The 12,999-nt window shown below is 39.6% G+C and overlaps 1 protein-coding gene across 2 annotated transcripts in view; it reads left to right on the top strand.

The window, feature by feature from the left end:
• Gpnmb (glycoprotein nmb) overlaps nt 1-12,999 on the top strand; it is a 28,620-nt gene that overhangs the window by 1,533 nt on the left and 14,088 nt on the right. For both annotated transcript variants that reach the window (XM_013355932.4, XM_005319104.5), the window contains exons 2-6: nt 4,899-5,051; nt 5,832-5,975; nt 8,039-8,212; nt 11,118-11,276; nt 11,564-11,875. In XM_013355932.4, coding sequence (XP_013211386.1) covers nt 4,899-5,051; nt 5,832-5,975; nt 8,039-8,212; nt 11,118-11,276; nt 11,564-11,875 — 942 coding nt within the window. The remainder of the gene's footprint in view (nt 1-4,898; nt 5,052-5,831; nt 5,976-8,038; nt 8,213-11,117; nt 11,277-11,563; nt 11,876-12,999) is intronic.

The following is a 12,999-nucleotide window of genomic DNA, read 5'->3' as shown; positions in this document are numbered from 1 at the left end:
ACCACATAGCTGGTAGATGGAAGAGGAAAGAAAACGGCCATCTCAAACGCTGTCCTTCCTGCCAGGGCTTGGAGGACCCACTTGGGTCCCCTGCCAGCAGGGCTGGTCCCCGAGTGACCTAGCTTCATTGAGTTTTCATTTCCTTTTACCAAACTGGTAATAAGTTCTTGTGAGATCAACTAACAAAAGGTGCTTGGCTAGGAGACTTACATGGTGAAAACTCTTCTCCTCTAAGATCTGCACCCTGATCCAGCAGACCTCCGAGGACAGACTCCCCAGGAATCTGCATTCCTGAGAGATTGAGATGTGGGCACACAGACAGGTCCATGGGAGCCCCTGCCCTGATTCCAGCTGTGCTTAATAAGACAGATTAACCAGAGGATGAATCTGGTCTATCAGTTTGAGAAGAGTCCCAACCTATTAGGCAGTGTCTTAGCCCAGACATTCCTGGGTTCCTCTTACCCTAGACTAAATATTCTGGCCCAAATAAATAAGGGTAGATAGCATTTAGCAGTGTGTCAAACACCAAGGGACTTTGAACCATAGTCTGGGCAATCACAAATCTGTTCTTTGCAATCTGCCTTTTACAAAATGCAAAAAAGTTGATGACAGAGTAGGTAAAAAGCAGCCTCAGACACCTGCTCTCTGCTGGTAGACAGAATAGGGAGTGGTGAGTATAGAGGGGGAAGCCCACCCAGCCGTGGGCCCCTCAGTCCTACCTTCTGCCTGTGTCTCCTCCCCCCACATTCACACACACTTGTTGCTTCCTTTTAGAGCCTGCATACAGTTCATTTATCTTATTTTCAAATCCGACCTTTCCTTTTGAAGTAATTATACATTCATATGAAATTGTAAGAAATAATAGATCTCGATGCACCCTTCATCCAGTTTGCTCCAGTAGTGAGATAAGGCAAACCTGGTATCATAACCAAAATATTGACATTGAGATAGTCAAAATACAGAACTGGTCATCACCACAAACATCCTCATGCCCTTTTATAGCCAAATCCACTCCCCCTCCACCACTTCCCAGACCCTAGCAATCACAAATCCATTCTCCATTTTTATAATTTTGTAATTTCTGGAATGCATGCAAATGGAATTATACAGTAGCTGACCATTTGGCACTGGCTCTTCTTTAACTCAACATAGTTCCCTGGAAATTTACTGAAGTTGCTGCATCTATTATTTGTTCCTAGCCGAGCACTGTGGCCAATGTCTATAATCTCAGCTCCAGAGGCTGAGTAGGAGGATTGCATGTTCAAAGCCAGCCTCAGCAACTTAGCAAGGCCCTAAGCAACTTAGCAAGACCCTGTCTCTAAATAAAAAATAAAAAGGGTTAGGGATGTGGCTCAGTGGTTAAGAGCCCCTGGGTTCAATCCCTAGTACCCCCCACTCCCCCAAAAAAAGTTTGTTCCATTTTACTGCTGAGTAGTATCCCATGGTCTGTATGAACCAGAGCTTGTTGAATCATTCACCCACTGAAGGACATTTGGGTTATTGCTCTTGGGTTTACTCTGAGTAAAGCTGCTGTGAATCTTCACGTACAGACTTTGATATGAACGTAAGTTCATTTCCCTAGGATCATGTCAAAGAGTCAATTGATTGGTTGTACAGCAGTTGTGTGCTGTTCTACAAGAAATCAACAGCCTTGCTGTACCATTTTACATTGCCACTAGCAATGGCTGAGTGTCTCTACTTCCTCTGCTGCATTACTCTTTATTTGGGTCAAACTGATAGATCTATGGGGGTTTTTCATTGTAGTTTTATCAGGCATTTCCCTACTGGCTAATGAAGTTGGGTATCTTGCCATGTGATTATTTGTCATCTGTATATTCTGTTTGTTGATATATCGGTTCATGTTTTTTAGTCATTTTCTAATTGAATGGGTTGTTTTTTCAGGTTAAATTTTGAGAATTTTTTATATATGAGAATACTACTCCTTTGTTGGAAATGTGATATGCAAATAATTTCCCCTAGTCATTAGCTCTACTTTTCATTCCCTTACATAGACTTTGATAGAGCAAATTTTTTGTTTTAATAAGGCCCAATACATCAGTATTTCCTTTTATGGTTTATACCTTTGGTATCAAGTCTGAATTCTGGTCTAGCCCTGAATCCTGAAGGTTTTTGTCTATGCTTATTACTTTTTTTCCCAGCACCTTTTGTTGAAAGTCCATCTTTTCTCCACTGGATAATTTCTAAATCTTTGTCAAGAATCAGTAGGCCATACTTGTGTGGGTCTATTTCTGGGCCCCCTATTCATTTCCACTGACCTATGTGTCTATCCCTTGACACTCTCCTTTTAAGTTTATATTTTTCCTTGACTTCTAACATTTAAAATCAGAGGAGAAATCTGTGTTTTGATTATATTTCTGGAAATTCTCTCAGGATCTGAGGAAGAAGAAGACTCTTTGAAATAGAAAGAACTAGTCGTGAGGATGAAAAGATGTGAATCTTCATTTCCACTACATTAAAGATGGCCCTAAGTGAATCATATCAGTCTCTAGGCCTGGATTTATTCATCTGCAAAGGGAAAGAGTTCATTCCTTGTGACTCAATTAAAAGTGAATTTCCTATTACAAACATTTATTGATAAACATGAATTTCCTGTCCTCACTCAGTATCTGTTTCCAAATAAGAATAACGACAGAATCACATAGCATTTGGGCTTTGTCTAATTTGAAGGTCCAGAAAAAAACATATGACCTGAGGTCAGACAGCCAGTTTAGTAGCAGAACCGAGGCTAGAACCTAGGTTCTATGACACCTAGTTCAATGTTCTCTCCCATTCCACCTGACTCCCTGTTAAGAGTGGACAACAAAATGTCTCTTCCTGGGGGAAAAAAAAAAAAAAGACCTCTTTCTCCTGCTGGATATAAAAGATCCAGGCTCAGTGACACATGCCTGTAATCCCAGTGACTCAGGAGGCTGAGGCAGGAGGATCAGAAGTTTGAGGCCAGCCTCAGCAACTTAATGAACCCTGTCTCTAAAGGAAAAATAAAAAAAAAAAAACTGGGGATGTAACTCAGTAGTAGAGCACTCCTGGGTTCAATCCCCAGCATCATCAAAAAAAGGAAAAGATAAAGGAAGTCAGTAGCAAACATTCAATATGGCTTCTCTGAGCACCCACTAAATACCACACCATGTGGTGGACCTTTTCCAGAGTTTAAGAAAATAGAGTTTTGGGCCTTTAAGAGTTTGTGGCCAGGTCAAGCCAGCACTAGATTAATTAATGAGACAATGATTTTTAAAAGCATATGATTAGTGGCTGACTAAAGGTTTCAGGTAATTGACATTTGGCCATGAACAAAATACTGTAATTCTGAAAGGAAAAAATAGGGAGTTCGTTCTCTCGTGTCTCTTTTTATAAGAGAGGAAACTTTGTCCTAGAAGCTCTCAACAGATTTCCTCTCCGCTTTCATTGCCTAGGATTTAATCGTCTGCTTCTGCCCAAACTGTAAGAAACGCTGGGAAAGTGTCTGAAATTTTGATATGTTGTAGCAGAGCCTCTGTCAGGAGTGTGAACAGGAAACGGCTGCTAGTAGCCAATCAACCAACCTGCTTCAATCTTCAAAGAAAGTGGAGACCACGTGACCAGAGTTGTCAGGCAAGGAAGACATCAACAATGAAGATCAGAAAGAATTCTAAAGGAATTATAATATTATAAACTCTAGAGCAATCATTCAAAACAAAATAAGACAAAGAGATACGGTTAATAAGCCAGTAGTAAAGACAGAATGGAATACAAATAAAATCCTAAAAAGTACAGCTAGAGAAGAAAGACAGGAAAGAAGAGCAGATGGGACCACCAGAAGACTTAAATTGCACAGTATTTATAATTAAATTAAATATAAATTATCTAAACACTTCAAGTACAAGGTGGAGATTTTTTCAGACTAGATTTGCAATAACAGAGCCAACTATATGGTGTCTCCAAGAAACCCATTTCAAACATAAAAATGCACCTAGGTTAAAAATTTTTTTTAAAAAAGAAAAAAATATATACCAGTTAAACACTAAGCATTAATATCAAAGTATTTTTCAGAACAAAGAGTATTACCAGGGGCAGAGGATCAATTTCTAATAAGAAAAAGATCAACTCATCAAGAAGACTTAACACATCTAAATGCATATATACCTAAAAACAGAGCTTCCAAAAACATGTAGCAAAAACTGACAGAAATAAGCAAATTTTTGACAATGCACAATTCTAAAGATTTCAAGATTCCTCTTTCAGTAATTGAAATAACAAGTAGACAAAAACATCATCAATTAGCTTAACATAGTTCCTTTTTTTTTTTTTTTTTTTGTAGTATGGGGACTCAAACACAAGGTCTTGCACCTGCTAGGAAAGCACCCTGCCACTGTATAACTCTACAAGTGCATAGGGAACATTCACCAAGCCAGATTATATTCTGGGCTGTAAAAAATTTCTTTCACGGTGGGATCTCCAGCCCTGGTATGTGTCTCTTGGAATCCTGGAGGCATTCTTGAGCCTAACTTTCCTTAGCCAACAGCATAGTTCAGACTGGAAAAAAAAGATGCAAAAACTGGTCTGGAGAACACTGGCATCCGAGTTTTCCTAAGGATATTGTACCAAATCCAAGTTTTCGGAAGATATAAGAAGCCAAGAGATGTCGAAGAAATACTGGCTTTCAAAACATTTTTTTTGGTTCATTTAAAGTACATAAAAGAGCTCGGTTCCAAATGCTGTATGCAAGTTATTTCCAGTAAACTCATTTTTTAAAAAGCACCCTCTGTTTACTTGGCATGCTAGCTGTATTATGGATGTGCTTTCCAACGGTATGAAATGAAATCTTCTTTAACCATTGTTGCATAAGGACTAAATGAGGGATGGAATAGGCAAAGTAATTTGTTTTTCAAATATCAACACAGGATTTCATGATGTGCTGGGCAATGAAAGGTATCCTGGTTATATGAGGAAACACAACCAATTAAATGGCTGGTCTTCCGATGAAAATGACTGGAACGAAAAGCTCTATCCCGTGTGGAAGAGGGGAGATGCAAGGTGGAAAAATTCCTGGAAAGGTAAGCCCAATTGAACCCCCACCACTGGAATGTCTGACTTTAGCAAGTCTTGGAGGTTACAGAGCTCAGGCTTTCTTGAATGACAGCACTGTCACTTCCAAGTGCATGGCACCCGGATTTGATGATCTCTCCTTTATCCCGACTGTTTCACTTTCTAGACCACTTTCTAATCTTAGAATTTTCCAAATTTATAATGCTTGAAATATTTTGGAAAGTCAGCAGGTTTAGTCTCACACCTTTTAACCAACGTGGGAATGGTCACTTTCAGAAAAATGTGGTTCATCACAAAGCGAATATCTTTCTGCTTAGATAAATAATGAGTCCTTCAGTCCTTGGGTATTGAGATGAAAAAAAAAAATGTGAACTTTTAACATTTGTCTCCTCCATCCCATTGAGCAGATTTTTTTTAATCATCATAAGTAAATATTCTTTCAGTGGTGAGAAAATTCTTTCACGAGTCCGATTTCTGTTTATTTTCTAGAATGTTGTATTCTGAAAGCTAAAGTAAGGAATTCAGAAAATAAATGTATTACAGCCTAAAGAGACATATGGAGCCAGGTGATGGGTGCCTGTAATCCCAGCTATTCTGGAGGCTGAGGCAGAAGGATTGCAAGTCTGAGGCCAGCCTGGGCGACATAGCAAGACCCTATCTCAAAACCAAAAAAGTCCAAAAAGACATATGGATCCTCTGGACCTTATCAATTGATTAAACTTTACTTTAAATGTTTATTAATGGGTGAAAGGTAAAAGATCAGTGAGCTCCATTTCTTGTCGCTCTAGGAGGCTGTGTGCAGGCGGTCCTGACCAGTGACTCACCAGCGCTGGTGGGCTCAAACATAACCTTTGCAGTGAACCTGGTATTCCCCAGATGCCAAAAGGAAGATGCCAACGGCAACATCGTCTACGAGAAGAACTGCAGAAATGGTGAGAATGCAGTAGTTCTTCTGAACTACAGGAGACCCGAATCTACCCCTTAATGCTCACAGGTACTTCTGAAAGGGCAAGATGCTGCTGCTGTCCTTGCCACCCTCCTCCTTGTGCTGGACAACAGCGAGGGAGAGTGTGGTCCTACCAGGTTCCTTCATCAAATCAACAGCAGCTTGGATCCCTCTTTAAAAACTACACTGTCCCACCCAGCTTTTTCTTAGTGTCCAGTTGAATGGACAACCTCATTGATCTCAGATTATGATTTTATTACTTGGAACTTTTTTTGGAGATCAAAATTGCCGATTTGACAGATGTTTGCTGATGAGTTTAATTTCTGCTGATCAGTATTTCTCAAGCAAATGTAATGTGGCTTGCACAAATGCTCAAATGTGTATTTGGGGGCTCTTAAAGAGATAAGCTCTTTAGCCAGGCATGGTGGCACACACCTTTAATCCCAGCAGCTCAGAGGCTGAGACAGGAAGATCATGGTTTCAAAGCCAGCCACAGCAAGGGTGAGGCATTAAGCAACTCAGTGAGACCCCGTCTCTAAATAAAATACAAAATAGGGTTGTGGATGTGGCTCCATCAAGGGAAATTATCTTTTCAAAGATGTACATTCTTTTTATTATTATTATTATTATTATTATTATTATTATTATTATTTTATTCTTATATGGTGCTGAAGATGGAACCCAGGGCCTTGCACGTGCTAGGTGAACACTCCAACGATAAACCACAACACCAGCCCTAAAACTGTATATTCTTAAAAAAGAAAAAAACAGCTAATTTACTGAAGCTTATTCCTCTATCAGTGCTAAAGCTATTCGATGTCTTTATAATCTGATTTTATTATTTAGAGTTTTTATTAAACTGTTGTTGAGTTCATGCCTTATTATTTTTTTACCTTCTCCCCTGGAGAAAACATTGAATTCTATATGGAAAGGGCTTAATTTTTAACACATGTTAAGTAATGTGGTCTTTTTTGTTTGTTTGTTTCTTCTTTTTAAAAAAAGCTGATTCTTATAACAATCTAGTCCTGTGAGCATTTTTATGGGAAATAATCCTTATGAAAATGTTTATAAGTATCTATCATCACTAAAAAAAAAAAAAAGAAAGAAAGAAAAGAAAAACTAGGAATCTTTGCAGAAGTGACCGATTCCAGGTGTAAGGTAAGAAAGTATAGGCCATCCTGAGACATCTGTTGTGCCAGAAAATAGGAAAGAGCTCACAGACTAACCAGGTTATGTCAAAAGGACACAGGAACCAGCTCAAAGAGCTTCCATTGGCCATGTTTGGATAATTCAAATATAAAAAGCAATAACAACTAGTAGATTCATAAAGAAAAAGGGTCAGGCACAGTGGCACATACATGTAATCCCAGTGGCTCTAGATACTGAAGCAGGGGGATCACGAGTTCAAAGCCAGCCTCGGCAAAAGTGAGGCACTAAGCAACTCAGTGAGACCCTGTCTCTAAATAAAACACAAAATAGGGCTGGGGATGTGGCTCCGTGGCAGAGTGCCCCTGAGTTCAATCCCCAGTACCCAAATAAATAAATAGGCTTTTCAAGGCTTGGGGATGTCGCTCAGGGGTAGAGAGCTTGCCTAGCATTGTGAGGCCCTGAGTATCATCCCCAGAACTGGGGAGGAAAAAAAAAAAAGATTTTTCAAAAATATCAGTGACAATAAATAAATAAATAAATAAATAAAAGAGGGTAAGGGGACTGTTCTAGATGAAAAGATATTGACCATTTACTTGTTTAAAATGGAAAATTCCATACACAAAGAAAAATTGAAAGCACCCAGATACCTTCCACCTATGGTCAACAATCTAAAGTTTTTGCTATATTTGCTTCTCTCTGTAAGTTTATATCTATATCTGCATAGGTACAGATATAGAGATTAATTTATTGTCGCAAAACAAAAACTAAAAAGGGCTGGGATGTAGCTCAGTGGTAGAGTGGGTTCAAAACTCAATATGGGGTAGGGCTGGAGGGGAGTTAATAAAATATTTAATTCAGAGTTGAGCATGATAATCATGTCTTGTTTCTTTCTCTGTTCAGATTCTGGCTTGTCTCTTGACCCGTATGTTTACAATTGGACGTCCTGGTCAGAGGACAGTGACTGGAGAAGTGGCCCCGGCCAAAGCCAGCACAATGTGTTCCCTGACGGGAAGCCTTTCCCTCACCACCACGGATGGAAGAAATGGGGTTTTGTCTACATCTTTCACACACAGGGTTAGACTTTTACAAACTCTTTTAGCCTCTTCTTTGCCTTTTAAAAACAATTTTTAAGCTTCACACCAGCTGTGGGGCACACACCTGTAATCCCAGTGACTTGGGAGGCTGAGGCAGAAGGATAATCATTTTGAGGCCACCTAACTCCCCAGATATAAGTCCCCAGTACCAAAAATAATAATAGAGAAGAATAATGAGAAGAAAACCTTAACCCTCTCTTTTCTTACATTAAAATCGAAATTATAACACCAAAACTTTAACAGTTACTCCATTAACTCTCCTGAGTTTGAATGGACATAAGAGAGAAAAATAAAATTCTGCTTGACCTTGCTAGATCTCCAGGACACCAAAGAATTAAAGAAGAAAAAAAAAAAAAACAGATCCAGTCAGTCTCTCTCTCTCTCTCTCTCTCTCTCTCTCTCTCTCCTCTTTCTCTCTCTCTCTCGCTCTCTCTCTCTCTCTCTCTCTCTCTCTCTCATTTTTTTTCCAAAACAAATCACTCAATTATTTAGGCTAAACCAGTAATATGAAAAAAACCTATTAATATTTATTCATTCAGATGGCACATGGATGGGCATTTATTCATTTATTCTTTAATGTCCTCAAATGAATTTTTAAGAATTAAATGTATGCTCTTTGAGGGGAATTTGGGAAATGCAGAAAAACACAAACAAAATATACACTTCATCCATTGAACATGATGGTGTTTTCAATACTAATATTTCCTTTCTGTTTGTTGTACCTGGAATTGAACCTAGTGTCTTGCACATGCGAGGCATGTCTTAAGCTACATCCTAGCCCTTTGGATTTTATTTTGAGACAGGGTTTTGCTAAATTGCAAAGACTCGCCTCAAACTTATAATCTTTCTGCCTCAGCCTCCTGGGATAATAGACATGTATCATAGGGCCTGGAAATATTAATTTTTCTTTTTTTATACCAAGGATTAAATCCAAGGGCACTGAGCCACATCCCCAGCCCTCTGTCTTAAGATTAGAATGTATACCTGTTTTTGCTTGCTATTACGAACTATTATCATTAAAAATTCCTATTTACATTATTTTAATGGCTGCATAATATTCCATTATGTAGAAATAATATCATCTAATTACTTCTTCCTTGACATAGCCTACCCTCTCTTTTTGTAAATGGTGTTCTCTTTGCTTCATTAGTGGAAAAGTGATTATTTTAGGAGAAGCGAATTTAGGTTATAATTAGCAAGGCTGCTAAATTTTTAATTTAAAATGTCACCAGAGGGCTAGGGATATAACCGGGGTTAGAGTGCTGTTAGCATGTGCAACATCCTGGGCTCTATCCCCAGTACAATTTTTAAAAAAAAGGCTACCAGGCGAGTGTTTGAAACTACTACCAAACAGCTTCCACATCTCTAAATGTTTCTTCTTTCCTCATAAATTAGAGAATGTTTCTTTCTCCTCAATGAACTTATTATATATAAAAACAAAATCATAATACATACTTATTATTAAACAAAGTACAAAATGTCAAATATTATGCCCATCAATTGCTTTAAAGCTGTTTTTTCAATTCCATCTTGGTCCTGTCAGTCAACTCACCAAACATGACTTCCTTGACCCATCAAGGGTGTGTTCTGACTGTTTACATGGAGTCACTTATCTTCACTACCACTCCTGACACCATGTAGTTAAGGGGTTTTGGGGGGAATGGGATTTTTTTGGTGATGCTGGGGGTTGAACCCAGGGCCTTGGTACATGCTAGGCAATCACTCTACCCACTGAGCCATATCTCCAGCCCCCAAGTTGAAGTTTAAGTTAACACTCTTTAGCCTAGTGACGGTTAAGTTCCTTCAACTTAACCAGATCAGATGTCTTTGCTTAAAAGTCAGTCTTCAACCTAGAAATTGCTGTTTTTCTATCAAGACTCCCGTGAATTTCCATCCTCTACTGAGGTCTCAGAGTTTAGTGATATTCCCAACTCAACTAAGTTTGATCACATCTCTCGGGGCTAGGATTAACATTTTCCACTTGTAAAACTATTCCTCCATTCCCTCTTCTATCTACATCTTTCTCTTATCACTTACTTTATCTTTATATAGTATACACACACACATACACATATATGTGCTGGTTAAATGTGTGTGTGTATGTGTATACATATATCTTTATATAGTGATACTGATACAAATACTATCAGAAAGTAGAGGATCCCTGTGCCTCTTTTTTTTTTAATCCTGTTTAACAATATAGCTGTAGTCATATTGTCAACAAATTAAGGTAGAACACCTCACTGTACATTAAATGCATTTTATTTTTTTTTATTTATATATGACAGCAGAATGCATTACAATTCTTATTACACATATAGAGCATAATTTTTCATATCTCTGGTTGTATACACAGTATATTCACACCAATTCGTGTCTTCATACCTGTACTTTGGATAGTAATCCACCATCATTTCTAACCCCATGCCCCTCCCTCCCCCTCCCACCCCTCTGCCCTATCTAGAGTTCGTCTATTCCTCCCATGCTCCCCCTCCCTACCCCACTATGAATCGCCCTCCTTATATCAGAGAAAACATTCAGCACATTAAATGCATTTTCTGTGGGGAAAAAAAAATGTGTACTTCAAGTGCCAAATCACTTCAGTCATGTACAGTATTTACTTGTAAACTGAGGGCCAACTGTATTATCCCAATAAATAGCTCTTTTCATTTTAACCAACAACCCACAATGATGTGTGTACACTGTGGGTGCGCTCTAGAAAGCTCTACATAGAAACCATCTTCCTTCCTGGAGCAGCTCTATCTTCCCTTCCCATCATCCCTCCTCAGGGCAATTCCTCCATGGCAGTCACTGGTCTTTCAGAATCAACTTCTAGAAGGATGGTGTGATGTTGCAGGTAACTAAGAATGTCCATCTCCTTGTAGGTCAGTATTTCCAGAAGTTGGGACAATCCTCCATGAGAGTTTCTATAAACACAACCAACATGATGCTTGGCACCCATATCATGGAAGTGGCTATCTATAGAAGACACGGCTGGGCGTACATGCCCATTGCACAGGTTAAAGATGTGTACTTGGTAACAGGTGCGTGGTGTTGTGGGCTCTGAGAATGAGGCACATGGCTCTACTGGGGGTTAAGAAAGAGCACTGAGTATCCTGGGTTAGGTTATGATTCACCTGGGCCCCTACCCAAGCTTAATTATGTCGTCTCCCATCTATGTTTTCCAGAAGAACTTGGGAAAACTCTAGAAAACTTACATACAAAAAGGAGAGCATGATGCTGTGTTACCCATGATTTTTAGCCTAAAAGCCTCATCCACTTGAGATAAAGCCTGGTGCAATCCTTCTTCTTTGTGATGTTTTTTTTGTAGAGGAGATTCCTGTATTTGTGACCATGTCCCAGAAGAATGATCGAAATTCATCTGATGAAACCTTCCTCAGAGACCTCCCCATCAAGTTTGATGTCCTGATTCATGATCCCAGCCACTTCCTCAATGAGTCTGCCATTGACTACAAGTGGAACTTTGGGGATAACACTGGCTTGTTTGTTTCCAACAATCACACTTTGAATCACACGTATGTGCTCAATGGAACCTTCAACCTGAACCTCACAGTGCAGGCCACCGTGTCTGGACCTTGCCCTCCACCTTCACCCAGACCTCCAAAACCAATCTCCTTTTTAGGTAAGCATTTTATGGAGGATCCTGGAGGGAAACTCTTTTTTAAACATTTTTATTTTTTTTTTTAGATATACATGACAGTAGGGTGTATTTTGACATATTATATGTTTGTGGATTATAACTTAGTCTAATTGGGATCCCATTTTTGCAGTTGTACATGATATGGAGATTCATTAGTTGTGTATATACGGAGGAAAGTCATGTCTGATTCATTCTACTGTCTTGCCTATTCTGGGGAGAGATTCTTTAGTGGCTAAAAAATATTCATGTATGTTATACACATACACACACACACACACACACACACACACACACGTGATGCTGGGGATCAAATCCAGGCTTATATTATTAAACCCTGCTTAAGTTAAGGGTCTGGGGGCAGCTCAGTGGTAGAGTGCTTGCCAAGCATGAGCAAGGCTCTGGGCTCAACCCTCAGCACCATACAAATAAACAAATGCCTTTTGAAAGAGTTGTGTAGAGACTCTGCAACGATTCCACTTTGGACCTGCTGATTTTTTAAAACCACTTTATCACCATCTTAAAGAGCAAGGAAGAAAGGAAAACGTGTTTAAAGTCACTTTCCAGGTAGAATTTGATGACACGTACTCGGCGCTTTGACCCTCCTAATTTGCGCTGCCTCTTGCTATGTATGTGATGCTTTCCCTCTGGGAGCCTGTCACATTTTTGTTTAGCTCCCATTTTCCATGTCGATGAGAAGACACACTGGCCTCTTGTAAAGTTGGGCCCTCTGCATTTTTCCTTCTGCCCCCTCCCACAGTACTGATCCCACACTTATTCTCCTCCCCTACCCTATCCACTCTCATCCAGTGTCCCATGAAGACATAGCTATACTTGAGAGCAACTGCCAAATGGCTCAAGAAAGAATATGCTTGCAGACATTTCTGGACCAGCAAGCCGGAGCCACTCCAGCCATTTCAGTTGCTCCAGATAATAAGGCTTGATTAATCCAATACCACCTTCTATTAATAGTCTGTGAAGACATTCAAGAAGTTCTTCAGAGGCCACTTTGAAGAGACTGGCTCCCATCCCCACTACCCCATGCCAGGGCCACCCTTCCTCACTGGGTCATTTGCTCCTCTTAGCACCCCAGGCTGACATCCTCTCAG

Source organism: Ictidomys tridecemlineatus, chromosome 2 (genome assembly GCF_052094955.1).
Source record: "Ictidomys tridecemlineatus isolate mIctTri1 chromosome 2, mIctTri1.hap1, whole genome shotgun sequence".
Classification (NCBI taxonomy): Eukaryota; Metazoa; Chordata; class Mammalia; order Rodentia; family Sciuridae; genus Ictidomys; species Ictidomys tridecemlineatus.
This window is presented reverse-complemented; position numbering and strand designations above follow the sequence as displayed.